The sequence below is a fragment of the Rhamphochromis sp. 'chilingali' genome (genome assembly GCF_963969265.1).
Source record: "Rhamphochromis sp. 'chilingali' genome assembly, chromosome: 19".
Classification (NCBI taxonomy): domain Eukaryota; kingdom Metazoa; phylum Chordata; class Actinopteri; order Cichliformes; family Cichlidae; genus Rhamphochromis; species Rhamphochromis sp. 'chilingali'.
This window is the reverse complement of record NC_137946.1, coordinates 10,294,803-10,317,287: the sequence shown is the minus strand read 5'-3', so window position 1 is coordinate 10,317,287 and position 22,485 is coordinate 10,294,803. Positions and strand designations below refer to the sequence as shown.

The window sequence follows — 22,485 nt, the reverse complement described above, 5'->3', positions numbered from 1 at the left end:
GTACTGTAAGCTAGAAACTGAGCTAGCTAGCATGAAACTAAGCTAGCTTACTAAATAACTACTAGCTAAATAGCTTTTTTTGGTTTCTTGTTTTTTTTTTTTTTTTACCAGACCAGAGGTTCTTGGCAGTGACTAAATCTGAAATCCAGGAATTAATTTTTACTCACTCTAACCATAGATGATCTAAAACATGGACGAAACTTTGAAGCTTTAGTTCAAAATATGAAGGCAAAGAGGAAGTGCTTTAAATTCGCATTTTATCTGAAGGTCAGCAGGTGGCTGTGGCTGCAAAAAAAGCTTCTGGTCCTTTCTATCTTGACTACTATAAACACCTTCCGGGCAAATTTATTGGCTCATTCATTCATTTTGGGTCAAACCAAATTAAAAACAAACAAACAAACAAAACTGCTCATGGTCTACTAATTTGTAAATCATAAACTGGAAGCCAATGAGAATGCAGATTTACAGTTACACCTGCCTGTCCTTGCCACATCCAATTATTTTTACAACAGTGGAAACAATAGCAGACATGCTTCTCTCCAGACTTCAAAATGGACTTTGGAAACTTCACATCAGAGTAACTAACATCTTTTTTACACTAAGGCTAAAATGACGCCATGTTTTGTCTTTCTGTAAATTAGAATTTGCCTGCTAATGCGATACTTAAATACTAGGAAGCCAAGTTGTGTTCACATGCTGCAGAATTCCTCTGCCACCCAGTGGCCAAACCACAAACACCTTTTTAGCAGTACAAACCCAGCCATGTCATAAAAGCGATGGCACAGCATTTGTTTAAGAATGTCTTTTAATGTTTTCCAGTTCAGATACACAACATACAGTGTGTAATAGCCTCTATTTGAAATAGAAATATTAACTTTAATTCTTTCAACCCCTTCTGGTCATTATGCTCTCTCACAGTCTCTTGAGCCTCAAGCAGGTTTTACTGAATCAAATGAAACAGACAAACAGGTGCAAGCCTTCACTTTACCTTTCTGGCATTAAATCTTATATAAGAAGAAGAAGATATTTGGATCGGTGTAATACTTTCTCCCCTTACCTTAAGCCAACATCAAAACTGTAGTGTAAACATGTAAACTTGGTGAGTGTGCTTCCGTTATCTGTTGGCTCGTCCAAATCCCTTGTTTCCAAAAAAGAAGGAAAAAAGAAAGAAGGAAAGAAAAACACACATTTTCTTATGCTGTGGCTAACTTAAACTCACTAACAAACAGCTGGATCAATAATCCCCAAAATTCAATGTGCAGACAAGATTGCAAAAAGGTAGCAAAACAACCACCGTGGTTACTAGAGTTTGAAATTAGACTAAAAGAATACAAAGGATTTCACAACTTCCCAATTACAGGTTATACTGTATGACAATGCCCGAGACAATGTGAGACACTAACAAGTAAATTCAACAGCATCACAAAGAAAAATAAAAAATAAAAATCATTTTTTTTCTATTTTTGAGCATATTTAAAGAACTAACATGTTGTTTTTTCCAAGCCTCATTTCACAAATCTTCTCAATTTCCTCCTTTTTCGTGTGTTCTCCACAGCTGTTCTTTGGCTTTTCTTTCTTTTTTTTTTAAACCAATGAAGGGATTCATTTCACTCAAAAGCTGCCTTCATGATTGATGGAATAGTGTCAGGCCTGTACGTCACATTTTAGGCAAGACTATTTTTATCACAATCTATGCGAACCTGAGCCGTAGACATTCCTTTTTCATGTTCATGCTGCCCTCAACCACGCTGTGCCCATACAACCTACTGGAACCTGACCTTGAGTTCAAGGAAACAAAGGAGAATCGAACATATTTGAAAACCATGTAAGTCACCAAAACTTGCACCTGTTGTCACAAAGAAAAGATCCGGCCAGTCAGTCAAACCAAACGACAAACATAATATTTACAAATTCCAGTTTTGTTCGCTTACACTTAAAAAAATGTACAGTTTGTTTTTATGTGTTGTTGGGTTCTTTTTTTCCTTTTTTTGTTTTTTTTTTGGGTGGGTTCTTTTTTTGTTGTTGTTGTTGTTCTTTTGTCCTCGCAGCTTGCTCCAGTCCAGCGTGAGGGATGGCAGTCTGGCTCCAGAGTGTGGTTATCCTAAGCAGACGGGACATCACAAGGAAGGAGGGGGACAAGAGAGGAAGAGGACGGGGGATCCTGCTCACCTTGCGTTCACGGTTTATGTTGTGTGAGTAATGTCTGTTAAACTGGGTTTTCAGAATGTATCCTCTGCGCACTGACGGATCGTACTGTCGCTATTTTCGTCATCGGCACTGTGTTTGTCCAGCGTTTGTCCTAATGTCACTGTTTCTGTTTAGTTTGCTTTGTTTTTTTTGTTTTGTTTTTTTCCTCCTCCTCCTCATTGTCCAGAGTGTGACCCGTGTCCGTGTTGGATTGTGCGAAAGATGTGAAACGCGCATACAAGGCTCTCTCACCTTTTTTTTTTTTGACCATAAATACATCTTATCCTTTCTCCTGCCTTTTGCAAAAGCCAGAAACATGGGACAACAAAAGAGCAGACGGAAAAAAGATAACTGTCGGGCAGTCCTCAAAGACTTTGAAGCAGGAGGGAGGTTAATGTCCAGTCACAGACAAAGACCTTATTTATACTCTTTGTGTAAAGTAGTCATTTCTTTTTTTCCCTAACTTTAAAAAAAAGTGCTATCTTCAGGTTGATTCAGAGACAGTGACTGTGCAAGCTCGACATTGCAAAAGATAAAGAGAAACAGCAAAAAAAAAAAAAAAAAAAAGGGGGGAAAAAAGGGGGTGGGGGTTATAAAGGCTTTCATCAGTCTTTCCTGTAGTTTTTGCAGCACAGCCTCGGTGTGTTAGGGAATGAAAAAAATAAAGAGGAAATATTTACTCTCTTTGTTATAATCATAGTTTTACACAATATTCATCTTTTAATACTTTAATACTTTCTGAAGTACCACAAAGTGCAGCTGATATTGAAACGGGATATTAAAAAGAAAAAAGAAAAGATTTTCAAAATAAAATAAATGGCAAATCATCAAAATGACAAGCTAACTTCTAGAAAAAAACCCAGAAAAAAAATCCAAACATGCAACAAATATCCCACACAGTAAAGTTGTTAATAAAACTCCTTAAAAAAAAGAAAAGAAAAAGAGGATATATTGAATCTGATTTCTCTTTAAAGAAGAGACCAGCCACAGTGCAACATTGAGTGGAATTTAAAAAAAAAGTTTTAAAAAAAGTGTGTGGTTCAAAACTAAAGATGAAGGGGTTGGCACTTTTTTTTATGGTAATTCCTTTTGTAAGATACAGTCAGGGTGGACCTCTCCAGGCGGTCCACTGGACGCCAGTAAAAGAGGAACTTTATCACAGTACTTGGCACCAAGAATGCTGGTAAAAACGAGATATCAGAATATCTTTTTTTTTTCATTCATATCCTTACAATTTATTAATAATACATCATTTACACTTGTGTTTTTGTATAAAAGACTCCAAAAGGAAAAAGAGAGTCTAGAAGTGATTGCAAGAAAGAGGAAAGGAATGCAGATGGATTATGTCGATGGTTTTAATAAAAAGAGCTACAAGGGCAGATGAAGAGCGAGAACGAGAGAAGCGGTTAAATGAGACAAAAGAGATTGTGGGTATGAAGATAAATAATGTAATGGATGTGATTAGAGTGTGTGTGGCTGAAATGCAGCGACTTCTAATGGGCAGCCTGGATTCCAGGTTGCATCCCACAAAGTGAGTGGGATTCAGTAATTTCCTGTACCGCCCCACAGTTGAGGCCTCAATCTGGAAATGTTTTGAAAGCAGCAGTGGTGAGTATGCACTTTTGTTTTTGGTTGGGTTTTTTTTTTTAAAGCGTGGGCAACTTAATCTCCATGGGATGCTTTATGTTATTCAGCTAGCATCACAACCAAAGAAAAAAAGAAAAAACTCAAACAAACAAACCAGTAAATATATGTCTAATTAATAAAATCGCATTTTAAAATTAAAAAGTCGTGATTCGCCATCCAGTGGATTCCACCCCTTTTCCTTCTAGGCCCGTCAAATACATTTCACGCTAAACAATAATCCCCAAAAATCACAAAGGAGGGACAGCTGTTGGGACAGAGTGCTAAACACAGGGTGCCAAATTTCACTTCCAGATTGGGCCTTTAAAGCTGCAATTTGTAAGTTTCAGGGAATCAACGCTTCATGACAGGCAGCTTGTCGGGACATATGTTGCCTCAAACAAAGCTGCTCGCTACTGTTTTATCTTTTTTGCTAAATGAGTGAAAATGAATATTTGCATTCGGCGTTAAACATAGTTTTTACACTGACACAACAACACATGCGCAAAACAACGGAGCTACCACAATACATGTCTGACTGATTGTTGATGAGCCTGAGAACCCTCTGCGAGAGCTACAAGCTTAAAGCTGCGTGTTTGGTGGCTCTCCAAAGCACCAGATGTTGAAAGCGCGTTGACGGGGAAAAGCGGTATGCATCTAGTATGACGGTGTTTTGGCAAAGGACCTTTCTTAATCAAGTCCCCCCCCCCCACCTTGAGTTACGGTTACAGTTTAGAGGTATTTCACTGCTTCGTATCTTACAAACTGCAGCTTTAGTTGAGGGCTTAATGAGAAAAGAGAAAAGTAGAGTAAAGAAGAAGAGAAGGTGGAGTTTGGATGGAGCAGTTTGTGTGGTGCATCTCTGTAAGCCCAGAGTGGGGTAGCAGAGCTTGTGCCTGGTCCTATACACGGGTGGTGGAGTGTTGGTGTGGCAGAGCATTGTTGCTGTGGCTGGGGACGGGTGTAGTAGACGGGGCTGGGACAGGGGGATAAGTGTTGAAGGGGTGAAGGGGCTGCATGCTGCTAATGGTGCTGGGGATCATGGTAATGGTGTTAGCTGTCATCAGTGGCACATCTTCGGGCGCTCGCCGCAGGGCCAGCGTGTAGTCAGGTGGGCACACGGGAGGCCGCAGCGGTTCCAGGTCGCCGTGGACACCGCGGGACGGTAAGGGGGTCCCATGCTCTAGCTCCACCCTCTGCTGTTTCATCTGCAGTGACATTAGCTCCTCCTCCTGACTCAGCGCTAGGTCGTTGTGCGGTGGGGCCCCTACGACTCCCATGCCAACACCCATGCCCATTGTCGTGCCGCGTTGCGGGGAAAGTCGGCGGTGGCGTCTCTGCATGAGTTCATGGCGCTTGTCCCGCTTATAGTAAAGTGCGGCAAAGGCCAGCACGTTCAAGAAAAGAAGCGAGGCGCCGACAGCTACCGTTACGCTCAGCTCGGTGGAGTAGTCCCTCGTCTCGCTGGGGAAGGGAGGATAGCGGGGCCTCTCTGAACTGTCAGGGTCAGGATCCGGCGGGTAGGTAGAGACCACAGGGTGCCGTGTTGAGCGAGTGCCAGGATGAGGGGCCTTCCAGCGGCTGGTGCCTCCAGGTGGCAGACGGGTGGTGATGGAGTTAATGATTTCCTCGTGAAGGCTGTGGAGGTGCGGTACCAGCTCCAGCCAAAAAGCCACCTTGTTAGCGCGGTAGTTATCTCTGACACGGGGCTTCAGGCCAATATGCAAGTACTGCTTGTCCTTGGAGCTGAACTTGGTCCAGATGACCTCCTCAAATCGGTTAGGCTTAGTGTGGATGAACGTGGTGTCCTGAGGAACTGGTAGGTTAGGGTCTCTGTATGACACAAGACACAATTATTAGGCTATAAACCTAACCTTATATTTGCTTTGATAAAGTCAGTCAACCAAAAAAAAGGAACTGATATGACATTTGAGGGTAAAAGAGCAAAGAATAGCAAATTACTAGGCGCTCTATAACCTTCAAGTGCTTTACTGCAGGTGGTTTATGCTTGTTGTTGTCATCCTTGTGCTTTTGTGTTGTCATGTACCTCCTAAAGTTTATAACCTGCCATTTTAGCTGGGATGGAGGCACAAGTCAGCAAAGAACTTGGCCTCTACAGGCATCTCTCTGAATCAGTGCAGGAGCTTAGGGATTCCAAAATAGGCACACAGGCAGAAAAAGTTGGATAACATGATGTTCTGTAGAAAACTTGTTTTGACATCTTCCTTTTGGAGAGGTGAAGTCGTGATTGTAGATGGTATTCTTTTGGGGCAAATGCATAATGTTTTTGGGGGGGTGGTGCCTGTGGTTATCGACATAACAGCAGCAGACTGGCATTTATATGGTGATCTAGTGATCGCTCTGAGCACTTTATGGTGCTGTTTTGTATATAATTCAAGCATTCTATCTACCTCACATTCATGGCCAGTTTAGAATCACCACAAAACCTATCATGCATGTCTTTGGAGAGTGGGAGGAAGCTGTAGCACATACAGGACCAAGAGACTACATACTAGAACCTTTTTTGCTGTGAGCCAACAATGCTAACCACTGGGCTGCCACAGTTTGCAAGAGCAGTGAACAAAGCATTGATTACCAGACCTCAAAAGGCTGCATCCTGGCTGCTTGGGCAAGATACTAACCCCATGTTTGCCTACTGGTGGTGGTCAGAGGGCCCGGTGGCGCCTGTGTCCGGCAGCCTCGCCTCTGTTAGTGCGCCCCAGGGCAGCTGTGGCTACAATGTAGCTTGCTATCGCCAGTGTGTGAATGTGTGTGTGAATGGGTGAATGACTGAATGTAGTGTGAAGCGCTTTGGGGTCCTATGGACTAGAAAAGCGCTATACAAATGCAGGCCATAATCAATTTCTTGCAGTGAAGTCCCCTAAACTCACTGCCATGTTTATAACAATGAGTCTGATTTGCCTTAGCTAACATTTGCATGTGAAACAGTCTTACCATAATGCTGGAAATAGCAATTAAAAGATGGTAAACTGTGGCTACATGGGCTCTCTATTGATTTTTTATTGTGACAGTAACTCCTTGTCCTTCTTGTTATGTGACAACGGTACTAACCAGTGCCCTCCCCACATACAGCAAAATATGATGCTTTTAACCAATTAAGAGCATTTGCAGCATTTCAGAGCTCAGCAACGCAATGTGGGGCCAAGTGTTTTCCCCTCCAGTGGGTGTGATTATGACATAGTGTTTCACATGGTCTGCAACAATACTCAGGCAGGATGTGGCATTCAAACCATAATTAATTCATAATTAATTCTTATGGTGTGCCAAAAAACATTCCCTGCACCACTGAACCACCAGCAGGCTGGACTGTTGACACAAGGCAGGGTCTATGGATTAATGCTGTCCTCAAGTGTCCTCAACTTCTGACCCTATCATTTAGAGAAAGCAACGATCAGTTTCCAATTTTCGGGTTTTGATGATCTTGTGCCCTCTGTTGCTTTAGATTTCTGTTCATGGCTCACAGAAATGGAAACCCAGTCTCTTCCACTGTGGGGGATTCCTCTGTGTCACTATAGGTTTTGTGACAACACCAATTCTCCTCCAAACTCTTTTAACGTGAATTTCTGTGAGTTTCTAGAGATGGCTGTGTGTGAAAATTCCAGGACGGCAGTTTTAGAAATGTCATGTTCTATGTTAGTGTTTACTGAAACTCTTGTATGCTGTGTGTCTTTCAGAATCTCAACACAGAGGACTGATCCATAAAGCTTTATACACAAAAATGTTTCATCTGTAAAATCCCCAGAAATATCACTGGGCTTGTCTTTTAAAAGTCTGACTGAGTTAGTCATTGTGTTATATGTGACAAATATAATCAATACTTTATACACAATTCATAATTCACTTGAAATTAAGTGTTATACTGACCCTGACTTGGCAAAGTTGGTCCAATATGTCATCACAACAGCACTGAGCATTACGTCATTCTTGGAGAAGTTACAAGGAAACAAGTCAGTGGCCCCCACCATGGGAATCCCAAACACATAGGGGATCTCATCTCCATGGGCAGCATCTGCCCAGTCTGGCCTCGCCTCGGTCTGACAGTGGTGGTGGAAGGTATAGAAGTAGACAGGTGACTGGAACTCAGCGTGGAGTTTGGCAGTGGCGACAGCTGGGGCCACCCACTGGTGGTCTGTGAACAGAGCCAGGAGGGTCTTCCTGCGCATGTCGCTGTTGTCTCTGTCAGCCCAGTCTGTGTACATGAACTTTATGGTTTCCCTGAGGATATCTTTACCTTGGAAAAAACAGAAGTTAATGTGAGCATTTATGCCATGATAGAGTCCATGTTTGTCTGCGACATTATGTGGAAGCATGTAAGGCTGAAATCTTTTAGATTTTTTGGTCAAAACATGGTTTTTGCCACAGGAAGATTCCGAAACATAATTTACTGTGAATACTGTTGACCAGCCTGGCTTACGAAGGACTGTAGTCGCTATTCACAAGCAAATCGATGTCATTTTTATAAATGCTTAGTGCTGTTGACAACATTTAGAAAGAAACACATCGTAATAGTCTAGAAAAATAGGGATAGGATCTGACCATCGGGGTATCCATACAGATTGTCCACAAAGTTGGAGATAGTATAGTCAAATGAGGCAGCTGATATTCCATCTTCTCCTTCACTGTCATCCACAAACTTCAGGCCCTCTCCCTGGTTGACACCCAGCAGTATGTCGTAGTTGAGGAACTCGCCCTGGTGTCACGACAAACACACACAAAGCATGACATACAAAACAGAATGGAGCAGTAATGCTTGTCAGGAATGTATTTATATAGTATAGGTTAAATAATTATTTCATCCTCTGCTGAATTTGTAGGTTTGAATTTCTGATTTTATGTGATTTTCATTATAATGGAGAAAAATGAAATTGAAAAATCAAAGTCAAACTGTGGGAGCCAGAATTCTGTCTGGCGCAGCGGATCAAATACTTTTTGATATTCTGTCTCTCACAGTATCACACAGTGTACGGTAATTGAAGAATTCAAAGCCGACCTGCTGCATGAGGATCTCAGGGTCATCAGGTACCACGTCCCCATCTACCACAGGACCAAAGGCGATGTGGTATCGGGCAGGCTGGATGTCTTGGTCCACCAGCTCCCTGAAACTCTTCCTACGCAGACAGTCCACCAACTCTGCATTGTCCCCTGTGGTGCAGCCAACCTTCTTGGCCAGGATCTTGGTATAAATCTGCGGTCGGTAGTTCACCGACCAACTGGAGATGGCTGAGCCACTCTGAGCAATGGCCCTCTGGAACAGCCCTATACAAAAACACAGTCATATACACCAGATGTATTAAAACATACAAACACTTATTCTCCATCAGCTTAGCTGCCCCCCCCCCCCCCCCCCCCCGACACACTCTTGCTAGCAGCTGATGGTGTCTTCAAGGCCTTACGTTAGGCCTTGAAGACACCAAGGCCTTGAGAGCACGTTAAATAATGCATATGTTAGAGGAGGAGCAATTGTAGAGTATTACAGGGGCAAGATGAAGTAGATATCCTGCTGCACTTCTTAGCTGGAGAAAATCTTTATGAAGACCAGAGTAAAAAACATGAAGTGTTTCATTTACATGCAAAGAGAGACAGCAGCAAGAAAAATGGCGGCAAATCTGTGCACGGCTTGTTGGATAAAGCGAAAAGGACAGAAAGAGAAAGAAAACTGCTCGCACTGTTGCACCGCTGCACTGTTATGTAAAGTGGCTTGCTGTCCCTCTGTTTTATCTGCAGATTCTGTCATTAATAATTAAGCCTCCCCATATTCTGCGTGTGCCCCGCCCCGCTCCTCTCCCTGTGAAATCAATTAAGAAGCCTCTCAGCTGCAACTCCAGCGCCTCATCTCATCTCTCCTCGGCATACGCACACACACACACACATGCAGACACGCACACACTGTACCTTTAAAAGCTGTTCAGCCTCCAACTTTTTCTTGACTTTGCGTTGCTTCAGCCTGCTTTCAAAATGGAGTTGGGCTAATCTATGCAAAACAACCAGTTGTGTTTTTCTGATATTGCACCCACTATTAAACCTGCCATAACACTGACCTACAGTCGCGTTCTACAGAAGAAATTCTCAGCAATGCACAAAGCACATAAAGGAAAGTGTGATCAGTGTTGATGTAATATATGTGTTTTCAGTGGAAAAAGTATATAAAGTCTGTGAGCCTCAGTGTTCAACCTGGAAACCTGGACTATCAAAGTATCCATGCAATATGAGCTGGTATTATAGGAACCTTAAAAACTTAGCAAATGACCTCCTGACTTTTTTCCTGACTCAATCCCTTGCATCAACCGAGAATCTGCTTCCTACAGTATATGCAGTATTTTTATTTGTTTAATCCGTCCAAGATTAGTCTCTCTGCGTGAAGGTTAACAGTTTAGTAATATCATAATCTGAATTCTTGGTAAGTAATGAAACGCTATTTGACTTCTCAGCTCCACAGACCAAAATCATAGAGAGTATTAATGACAGAACATCTGGCGAGAATTTAGAGATCCGCCATTCAAGAACTAAACGGTCCTTTTCTACTAATGAGGTGCAGATGCTAGTGCCTAATCCAGAACCTGTTATGTGGATGGTTACAGGTCCCACAGAATGATGAATCTAAATTTCAAGTTTCAGGCTCAAATCATTTTCATGGTTTGGGGCTGCATCTAGACACTTGTGTTGGGGGGCTTGTCAAAAGTGATAGAATCAGATTTTGATCCACCATCCTTCAGAAAGTGTGTACTGCATGGTACTGGCTTTAATTTTCAATATGAAAATGATCCCAAACAGCTAACCCTGGATAGAAAAACACCACGTGGAACACTATCAGTCATGGATTGGCCTCCCCAGATCCTGGACCTCAACATTATTAAAGCAGTGTTGGACGATCTTGACAGAGAATGGAGGGGGGGGGGGGGGGGGGGGGGGGGGGAGGCAGCCAAGAGCCAAAGAAGAGCTTTAAATGTCCTTCAAGAAGCCTGGAGAACTATTTCTGAAGATGAATTAAAGAAATTACAGCAACATATAAAATAAAATGCTGGATGTCTTAAGCCTTATATAACATTAAAAGCACATTAAATAATAAAGTACACATTTATTACACAAAGCTTGCACACAGGTGCATCTTAGGCCATGCTTATGACCATGCTTCCTAGCAACCACCTATCAATGGGCTATGTTTGGGCTAGTTTATGCACCTATAACACATAGTAAAAGTTTAGATTCACAACACTATATGTAACTCTGTAACATTTAAAAGCCCAATTTGACAGAAAAGTGATGAGAAGACGCACTCATTCATCTCAGTGCTTTTTCAGTGACTGTAGTTTCATGTGGAATGATGTTATTTGGAATTATTAAAGGGTTTTTGTCCCAAGGGGAGTAATGGTTTTTAGAGCAAAAACCTACTGTCTAAAACCATTTGTCAACTCCAGAACTCACAACCTTGTTTTCTTTCAAATTACTTGATCTTTGGAGTTTTGTCCTGCTTATTGAAATAATACCATAGTGCCCCAAACTGTAAGTGACTCATCTCTGAATCCCTTTCTTCGTGGGAATAATACTGCAGTGCATTTTTAGCTGCTTTAGGCTTTTCACTGAAAAGCACCAACATGCTCTGTAAAGAAATACATTACCCACACACTGTCCTGAAATATTAATCCCCTTTGAGTGGAGTATGTGACTACTAATCGGTCAAGGACAGGAAAAGAACCTTACCCTCGGAGTGGTGGGAGAGGATGAGAAGGTTCACACAGGCGGCACCAGCTCCAGAGCCAAAGATTGTGATTCTCTCTGGGTCTCCTCCAAAGTGGCCGATGTTTTCATTGAGCCAACGCAAGGCTTGGATCTGGTCCAACAAACCATAGTTCCCCTTAGCAGACTGATCCCCGGTGCACAGAAACCCTGCAGGGCAAATTAGAACAAATACAGACAGGAAAAGAATGAAAAAACATAGATTTTCCCAAATGAAGGATCAGGGCCCGATTTAAAGAGACGGGATATGTGTATATCTTTTTCCGTGTCCCACACAAACAGAAAATGGCATCCTGTCATTGTCAGGAACTTCTAAGCCTCCAACTCACTTCAAGTCTGTGGAGATTTCACACAGAAAGCTTGCCAAATTACTCATTTTTAATACCCACGCTGAAAATACAACACAGTTAAGAGAACTTGTCAACAGAGAGAGGAGGAGAGCAACAGAAGGCATGTTTCACCTACTTCCAGGACACACATTTACACAGTTGGTGCACACCCACAACAAGATAAAATAAACTGAACAAAATGCACACTTCTCAGAGCCGTGGCTGTAGAGGTGGAAGATATACTGAAAAAGAAAATCGTGTTCAAGCATGTTCACCCGACTTTGATTTAGCCAAGTCTGCTTAGCAGTATTTACTCAGGCGCTTCCTGTGAATAAATACAATTTCCTATCCGGTCGTTAAGTCTGACGTCACTAGCCGTGTCTGGGCCTAAACTCCGCTGCAGGTCCATATATCAAACGATCACTATGGCATTACTGAGAGTTGAAAAACTGTCTAAAGTCTTTCATCTTTAATAAAATGATCAGCGTTCTGCTCTACCAGGTGTAACAATTGAGTTTAACATCCAGGCATCCATGAAAACGGAATTTATGACATTTAACGGAATTAGAAGTTAGCAGGAAGTTAGCTTGCAAGCTTCTATCTAAATACAATATAGCATGTCCTGACTGTGGGGTTTTGGAAACAAATTAAAACGTACAGCTCTGTTATCACTTCCAACATAAATGAAGACAGAAAACTAAACAGCAGTGACGTTTGATGTGCTACGTGACCGCTAGCGGCTCAGCTATGTTAGCATAATATAAACAAGCTAACTTTTTTTCCATTCGATAAAAGTTAACGTGAGTGTTCTCGGTGGTCAGGAACAAATGTAATCGCATGGCGGGATGCTGTAAAAGGACCAAACTTCAGCCAAGAGAACAATTGAGATAATCCATCCACAATACGAGGTTAGTCATTCATATACTGCACGGGCTGGGGTGTAGTTACATCCTAAGGTTTTAAAAACTGAGCTTAAATAAATGATTAGCGGTAATAAAAGCCAAGGGAGGTCAACAGTGATCACTGACTGTTTTAGGAGCTTTTTGAGATTAAATAGAAGAAAATACAAAACATTAAACATGTTAACAACACAAAAGCCATATTAAACGCAGACTACTTTAGGCCTGGAAGTAGGATTCGTCACGTCATCACTGAACGACCGGATTGTTGCCTATAACTAATACCAGGGGGCAAGATTTATGGAGACAGAGTTTTATTATGGCTTAGATCTAAGGGTCATATAAGGCACAAGGCTGTTTTGATCTCAATTATGTAAAATGGGGCTAATTTGGAGTGAATTTTTAGGGAAAAAAAGGACAAAAAATGGCTGACCGTGCAAGTCGGTAACCTGCGGCAAACAAAGATGCTCAGCTATCTCGTCATGCTAATGTGGTCGCTCTCTGTTCTGACTGTTTTCTCCACAACACTGTTAGCAAACAGTAAATTACCCTGTAGGATAATGTAGTTATTTGGTGCCACTGGTCACTCTGTGTCAGTGACTGTTATCACTGAAACATGGATCTCAGTTCAGGCTGAGTCTGGAAGCCAGCTTGCTAACTTATTACGGTAGTGTTAAAAGAAAATCCTGTTAGTGCAATGTTATAACTTTTTTAATAACACTTAAAAGCCACTTTGCTAAGACTTCATAATGCATGCAGACTGCACTGTTATGATACCTACTGTATTATATACTCAGTGTGAATACACTGACCTATCCACACTGAGCCTGGTACAGCATCACCACCTGCCCATGTGCACTGTGTTAACTTAGAGTCTGTAAACAAAGCCAATGACAGCTTAATGGGCTGAACATGGTTCCCTGTTGGCAGTGCCTTAGTAGACCGTAGGGAGCTATGGACAGCCCGTCTACCTGCAGTGAGCATCTGCTGCCAAATGGAAACAGTGTCCAAAGTTTGTGGTAAAACCAGCCTGTGGGCTACTCTTACTTGTGCTGTTCAAACATGTCAGGAGAAGAGCAAAGTCATAACATATGAAGAGCTGAAGTGAAACTGAGTGTTAAAAAACAATGAAAAGTGTCCACTGCAGCCATCATCTGTGCTCTGCTGTATTTTTAACTTGTTGTTAAAGATGTTTTGCTTTAAGCTTGTCCGATTACTGGTGAACTCCCTTCCCTGCTCCAGTCCAGCATCTCATCTACGTACAGCTGATCTATGAGGCGTTGAGCTTTTGGAGGCTTGCATGACACCATGTTTGCAAAGGTTGAAAACCCCTCACTCTGTAGGCAGTCTGAAGGCAAGCGCCTACGCAAGCAGACATGACAGCAGTACTATAAAACAAGAATAAGATAATTGTTCCACTGCATGCCCTGAGTCCTACCACAGGAGAATGCCACCATCACTACAAAATCACAATATGATGCATAAACATGTGTGAGATGCTTTGCATTGATGGTTTATATCTGAATGTGGGACATTTACTGGGCAAAATATGAAGCGGATCAGAGTGCGTACATTTCGAAGTGGATTGTAATACATCAAATATATCAAGGGAATACTGTTATTTTATTTTAATATACATTATGCCTATTTTGCAGATATCATTTTTGGCGTTCTGAACCCTGTGCTGCCTTTCTAACATAAGACGAGGTAAAACCAGCCAATAAGATGTAATGTTTAACCGGTAACAAGTTTTACAATACTTGCAATGTGGCAAATGTGTTGGCTTTGATATATTAGAATGATAATAACCCATTTTCAAGCCAGGACTGTTCATTCAAGAATTAAAACACCAGTCTTTGAAAACCAGGCCTGCCACATCAAAGCAAAGCCTTGCCCGGCTAAACTAATCAAAACGAGCAGGTCAATCATCTGGAGGCGGGATCTTTAGTGTCCACCACTTTAACATCAATTGTCAAGGAAAGAACTCAGAGGGACTAGCTGGACTCGGAGCATGAATGGGGCAGTAAAGCTCTCATGGCTCTAGGCTTTTCCGATTTCCAATTGCAAGGCTCAAATTGTCAAAACTTGCAACTTAAAATGCGAACGTGAAGACTGAGGAGGCTTTAAAAAAGACTTTTAGAGTAATCTTTCTAATTTGGCAACCCTCTAATATGTCAGATGTTCTCTGTCATTAAGAATGTATGTACCTCTGTTAGGTCATAGCCAGCTCAACACAGCCTTTTCTACAAGAAAGTGTATCCCTTCCAGATTCACTATTCAAATAGTTATAGTAAGAGTTATAACAATAATAATAGAGCTTTAAGGTATTGGCCCAAGGGCAGTTGGGGCACAAGCACTTGGGAAGGGACAAAAGTGTCAGAGGTCAGGGAGAGGTCAAGGAAAAGCTTTCAAAAGCTCCAGGGTGCTTTGTTCTAGTTAGACCTGGGGTTCAAAACACAAGGCCCAGGGGCCAAAATCCACCCAGCAAAGACTCCAACCCAGCTCCCTGGACTGGATGTCTTTCACTAAACAGAGCAGCATTTCTCTTCATTTCTGTAGAAAAACTGTAAAAAATAACTTATTTTTCTTATATTAGGATATCTAAAGATTAAAGTTCTTTCCACTGACAGAAAGGGCGGCTTTACTGGTTTGGCCCGCTTAAGATTAAAGTGGGCTCCATGTTTCCCACAATGTAAAATGAGTTTGTCATCCCTAAATTTGACTGAGAGAAAAATGAAGGCTAGCATAATACTAAAGGGTAGTCTAAATCAGGGGTGCCCAATCCCGGTCCATCCAAATGTCATACTTTCGTTTGGATGAAGCCAAGTGACCCAAAAACTCTGGGAACACATTTTAGTTCATTTAGACCAGGGCTGCCCAGTCCCAGTCCTCGAGAGCTACTATCCTGCAGCTTTTAGATGCATCCCTACTCCAACACAGCTGAATCAAATGGTTTGATTACCTCTTCAGCATGCCATCATGTTTGGCAAAGGCCTGATAACAAGCCATTCATTTGATTCGGGTGTGTGGGGACAAGGATGCATCTAAAAGCTGCAGGACGGTAGCTCTCGAGGACTGGGATTGGGCAGCCCTGGTCTAAATGAACTAAAATGTGTTCCCAGAGTTTTTGGGTCACTTGGCTTCATCCAAACGAAAGTATGACATTTGATTTACGTTTTAAAATGGTATGACTTTGCTTACACATACAGCTAGTCATTGAATGTGGCTATCTTAAGCATTCAAGTATTCACACATCCACAGGAAATATTTAAGGAAAATGGAGCTCTCTGCTTCTATCCGACAATAATTTGTGACTTCACCTGCTGGATTATACGAAAGCAACCATCAGACCTAAATAACCCCATCCGCTGGTTGGCTTTCCAGATTGGCGCTTGCTTTACACTCTGAGACAGTCCATATATAGTTCAATAAAGATGACTAGTTTATGACCACATGCTACTTTACATAATGCAGCCAAGTCTCAAATAGGTTTCTGAGCAACGTCATCAAAATGTACCAGGAGGCTGAACACAAATCAAGATGACTGGGAACTTCTGGCTACATGTAAAACCCTTTTTAGCGGTTTTAAACTGCACAAAGTGACCAGAGCAAAATACTGGCCACAATCCTGGACTTTGCACTGGAATTAGAGGAATATGTGCACCTTTCAAGTTAAGACAATGAACCTTGTTGGTATGGGTTTTTTTTCCAGGGGAACAGTACAAACATCGTTCTCTGTGATCAGTGTTTCAGTAAGCAGTCTGATGTGCAATGTCACTCCAGTCATCTTTAATAGAAGACAACAGTCTATCTGGCCTATTTTTGAGAAAAAAATCTTTTCACAGATGTCACGAACAACTAATGGCACAAATATGTAACCAGAATTTGGGCATCTGCGCACCATAACTTGCGCAGAAAAAGCTGTTATTACATATTGTTGCTTCCTGGCTTTTGCTCTGATTTAGGACAGAGCTCCAGATTTATTACTAATTCCAGGCCAAACATTGTTTGGTCTGTGATGCGGTGCTTCCAGCATCAAGTTTCAAAATATCTTGCCAAAAACCGACAGACAACTGTCAAAGGTGAAATGTAGTAAACCGTGAATTGCTTTGGATAAGCCACTGGTGACTGTCACACCCAAAACAACAATTATTTTTCTGGTTTCCAGCAACTGAACACTGAAAATAACCATTTTTGGTTTCATGACATTGCATTGGCATGTTTTCCACCTCCCTGCTGCACATGGATCCTAGATTGTTTGTACAGTATGTCACCTAAACGTGCATAGTGGCTGAATAAATGTTTACCGTCGCAGGGCAATGCACAGCATAACCTTGCGTATGCAACTATATACAAGGTCACAGCCACAGTGTGTTTACATAAACTGTGTTATAATACTTTCTCCTGAAGCAGTATTGTTTTGTGAACTAAATTCCCATTCTAGATGTTTTCTCGTGCGGACAAAAGAAACACACTGTATAAGAAACTGAGTTAAAGGGCAGTTTGTAAAAAAAAAAGGTGGTATAGCTCAGTACAAAGGGACAGATGGTAGGAACAGACAAAGCACATTTTCAAGTGTGTTAAATAGCAAATTAAGTTTTATTGTTGATGATTATTAATGAAAGTGATGGCGATGCTGATGAAGGTAACAGCAGCCATGATGACAGTGGTGATGATAACCTGCCAAATTGACCTTTCTACTACAGTCAGTGTGACACAACACAACTCTCATTCCACACTCTTCACTGTACTTACACTACAGTCAACAAGCACTTGAAGCCTGGAGTGTCGTGTTGGGTTAACCTGGCTTAATTGTGATTCACATTACAGAGTGCACAGTTATTTTGCTGACTTTTGGGGGTTTTCTTTCAATATGACTGTTTGCCTTGGACAAAAAGTGCAAATTCCAGCCACGATGACAGCTGATGTGTCACTTTATCATAGCTTAAAAAAAGTAAAAATCTACGTTAACTTAAAGTCAACATTTGACTTGTAATGAGCATTAATTAAAAAGTTTTTTCATTCATTTTTATTTTGGAATTTAATCCTCAAATGCTGTGACAGGATATTTCACATTCAAAGAAAACACTGCAATCAGCAAAGTAAGCAAAGAATATGCAACCTCAAAGAGTGACCTCGTCTTGAGCAGGCAATAATGTTTGTTATGAAATGGCTGTAATGTGATAATGATTTTGAAAAGAAAAAAGTATGATTAAACTGTAAATGGTAAAATGGTAAATGGCCTGTATTTGTATAGCGCTTTTCTAGTCCCTAAGGACCCCAAAGCGCTTTACACAACCTGTCATCCACCCATTCACACACTGGTGATGGCAAGCTACAATGTAGCCACAGCCACCCTGGGGCGCACTGACAGAGGCGAGGCTGCCGGACACTGGCGCCACTGGGCCCTCTGACCGCCACTGGGCCCTCTGACCACCACCAGTAGGCAACGGGTGAAGTGTCTTGCCCAAGGACACAACGACCGAGACTGTCCAAGCCGGGGCTCGAACCGGCAACCTTCCGATTACAAGGCGAACTCCCAACTCTTGAGCCACGATCGTAATATAGAGATAATTGGATTACCAAATTTATAAGAAACCACAGCTGCTGCCTGTCTCTATAGTGCAGTGTTTAGTGTTGGATGGATTATTAAAAAACAGAAATCATGTCTCAGTGCTGTAGCAGAAATATTACTTTGAAAGGATTAACCCCACTAATCAAGATATCACATGTTACTATGTAATTGTATTATCCTTGCATCATCCCAGCAATTGACTGGTTCTTAGCCTTATGTGGCTCTGACCTGGTAACATATTACCACTGACCTGTGCCGCTTATCAAAACCATGTGCACGTGGAAGTGTCTCCTGCCCAGCCAAGTGCTGAGCTGCCTGCCACAGTTGCCTGGCAACTGTCTAGGACTTCAGGCAAAATGAAATGGACAGGCACTCACGAAGGCACTCGGATACCCACATTCAAGCACTTCCATATTCAAGTACGCAAACAGCAGCATGCAAATGCACGTGAACTCCAAAGTCAGTGCATGTACATGCAGGCAACTTCACAGTATGTGCTAGCATGCTAGCTCTAGTGCCGCTCTCTTTGAAAGGCCGACATGAAGGGAGGGAATTCGGTTTATCTTCCACCATTGAAGATAAGTCAAACAAGTTCCCTCCTCTCCTTTCTTTCTCTTTCAGTAAGTTTTCCTTCTGATCCACCACCCACACCCCTCCCATCTGCTGAGTTGGGTTTCCTACTGACTTTAGTGCTGAGAACAGCAGTTTAAGAGGCTGAACTCATGCATATTCAACACTTGTTTGAGGTAGCAGCCAAGGAACTGTGAGGAGAGTCATCAACCTCTAAAGATACAGGTTGAAGACAGTGAAGTGAATGGATGAAAGAGAAACAGAGGAGGAGTGAGGAAACCATGGAGGGAAATTTAAAAACAAACTGTATGATAATAACTGGAGCTTCCAATACCTCTGGGATTGTTACCAAAAGCTCTTTCCACAATGCATCTACTCTTTCTCTAATGTATGCCAATGAGGAGAGTCATTATAAAAGCTATTATTCCCAATAGATATCGTATTGCGTCTACAATAGGATGAAATATTTGCATTAGCTGGACTTTTATTCATTTTGGGACAAGATACAAAAAAAAAAAAAGACCAACACAGAGATTGTTATTGGTATGTTGTGTCTTTACTCTAATTCTCTCTTAGTGAACTGCACCATTCAGAACATCCTATGTTGTCACCCATATTTGTAAAAGTCATTCACACATTTTAGCCCTAAAACTACGCTCAGCCATATTATTGCTTTACAGAGATAGGAACATCTGCAGAGCAATTTACAGGACTGAACAGAATAACTGTAGTAGGTCACTGAACATATTTCTGTGAACAGAGAAGAAAGAACAATAGGAGAGGGAGGGGGGTGGAGTTGAGGGTGAAGGATTAAAAAAGGGAAAAAAAAGAAAGAAAGACATGAAACAGGTATTAAATCAAATATTGCCCAAAGCTACTGTCAGATGTTAACTGACAGACAGTAGAGAGGAATACAGTGAAGGACGAATTATATAATTTCATTGTGACGTCACACAGGAGATGATCAGAGATGTCTACATTCAGAGGAAAGATGTAGATTTTATTTTATATACACAGGAAAGGTGATTGAAAAGAGGAAACAAAGCGTTCTTGTCTCTGTATATGTGAGTCACAAAATTAATGAAGCACAGGTAGAGGCATTATTATACAAAAAAAGGAGCGGGGAAAAAAACCCTTAGCAGATGGTGAATGTCTCTTGCACACTGAAGACTCTGTTTAGATGAGCAGAATAGAGTGGATTGGATCACTCAATACTGTGCACCGGAGTCGGGGATTATCTGCTATGTGTGTATGTAACAGTAGATTAATATGACAGGAGAAAATCACAATAGAAAATTCTTTAACTCAGAGAGATGCTATTGTAGTTCACCTCTTGCACATTCTTGCTGGATTATCTTTTTTTTTCTTCTTTTTTTTTGGTTACACAAATCTGTTAAATCTCCTTGTCGGCACCAAGGGTTTGATTTGAAGACTAGCTGGCAGGTCCGTTTCAATTATGCATCATTCTGTATGTCAAGTATACCCAGAAATGAAATTATAACGCAATTGGGTTTCACTTCCACTGAACTAATGTTAGTTCAGTACACCGCCCATAGGCCTCTGATGTCATTGTATTTATTACCTTACTTATCTCGTTCAATTTTTCCTCACAACTGTCCACTCAAATGGCACCGTGCCATGCAATAACACCAGGCTGCCATGCAAATTTGAAAAGCAGCGGTTCAAACATCATGTTGCCTCTCAAGACTTTTCAAAGCTTTTCAAAGTTCTGTTTCAGAAACGCCTTATTGCTCATGAAAACTGCAGCCTGCCTGAATAAAAAATCAAGTCAAATTAAATGAATTAAGAGTCTTGAAACAGAGCCTCGTCTGCAGTAGGGGACGCAATTTTAATCACAGGGCTAATATTTCAGACATGAAGCTATTTTAATTAATGATATGGTGTCATTAATCATACTTGTTACATGTATCCACTCAGCCTCTTAATATGGCAGTTCAGGTGCCCAAGTGATTGGCAAACATTTATGTAATTTTACATTTACTTACGCATAATGGTATTTAAATGTGGATATTTCACTTTAATCACTGCCTCCACTATTAGGTAACAGTCAGATTAAGGCTTTAGCACTGAGTAGATGACACAAATGAATGCTAACACCAATTATGGCACAAAACGGGGACAGATTCATCAAGCTGAATGAAAAATCTTGCCATCAACCGAGATCTATCTGTCATGTAAAGGGGCATTTAAATTATTTAAATAAATGAACCTTTTTTACATTTCGCTAGTATTAAAAATATCTCAGTTAGTTTTACAGTTAATTCTATCCTGAAATCACGAGTTAATACTGATAATAGACACTGGAGCAAAGTTTTATCTGAAATGTGTAAATCACCCTGAAAAGAAGAAAATGTGTGAATAATGTCTTTCACTGCCAGAAAATGTTCCTCCTTTCTTACTTGTTGAATTCCTCCAAGGGAGGAGAGACGCACAGTCTTGAAATCTCAGATTTAAATTCAGAACAACTGTGAGCAAAGACACAGCTTGAATATCTCTGATGTTATATCATAAACATCTACGGGATACAAACAGAGGAATAGATTTCAGTTGCATACACTGGAAAGCAGCGCACAACAGTGACTGCCCACTTTTTTAAGCGCTCCAGTTCTGTAAGTGAATTTTGTCCTCGTTTAAAAAACAAACAAACAAAAAAAAAACCACGTATAAATGTCTTGAACCAAGCCAATCAGCTACGAAGTGAATTATAACCATAAAAAGATTTGATTTGATTGTAAAATAAAATGTAAAAAAAAAAAAGAAAAAAAAGAAAAGGGCAAAAACACATCATTACGGTGTGATTGTAATACGTGTGAAAGAAATACTCATCCCAAAATACATTGCAGATGCAATGTAATACATTACACAGAAAACCACATTTGAGCTTCTGGAATTTAATCGTTTCTCATTATTGTAGTCCTGTAAAATAATATACTTGAATATATTTGGTAATATGTGTAGGGTACACCGCTCTTGTGGCTTCTAAAGTTTCACATTCACTATGTTTGCAGCAATCAGAGATGTAGCTGGATTCTGGGTAGATTAGTTCCGTAAAAGAAAAACAAGCTTGATGTCATACAGACCTGTGGTTTTTACAGAAGAACATGCCATTGTTTTACAGTGTTGTAGCTCATAGTTAGTCTACTTTGGATGGTTACAACATCACAATCAGTCATAATCGACTGAAATTTAGGTACTTGAGGCCTGGACAATTTAAGGTCCCTTATGTGTGGCATGTAGGTTGTAGAGCATCAAGTAAGGGGAGCTGCATAAATGATCCTTCTCTTATTTGATTGGTGCAGCTGTGTATTTGGCTACCAGCCTGCGACACAGATTGGTGTCAGTTTCAGTCAATATGCCTATAAGTCCTTAGGGTTCACTGAAAACTGTCTCTGGCTACTGATCCATGTGTCAAGAGCCTCATGCACGTTATAATACACATTATAAATAATGTCCGCAAAGCATTAAACACACTTTTGCAAGGAACAAAAATAACACGAAATGTGAAATATTTAGAAATATGTAATTT

General features: G+C 41.1%; 1 protein-coding gene across 2 annotated transcripts in view; it reads right to left on the bottom strand.

The window, feature by feature from the left end:
* Positions 1-851: 851 nt before the first annotated feature.
* nlgn2b (neuroligin 2b) overlaps positions 852-22,485 on the bottom strand; it is a 65,586-nt gene continuing 43,952 nt past the window's right edge. The window contains exons 5-9 of one of the 2 annotated variants that reach the window (XM_080867279.1): positions 11,530-11,715; positions 8,822-9,087; positions 8,368-8,521; positions 7,696-8,062; positions 852-5,643 (exon numbers count right to left, since the gene is read on the bottom strand). In XM_080867279.1, the coding sequence (XP_080723405.1) occupies positions 4,713-5,643; positions 7,696-8,062; positions 8,368-8,521; positions 8,822-9,087; positions 11,530-11,715 (1,904 nt within the window). In that variant the 3' untranslated portion in view covers positions 852-4,712. The remainder of the gene's footprint in view (positions 5,644-7,695; positions 8,063-8,367; positions 8,522-8,821; positions 9,088-11,529; positions 11,716-22,485) is intronic. The other variant, XM_080867280.1, reaches the window with a different exon arrangement.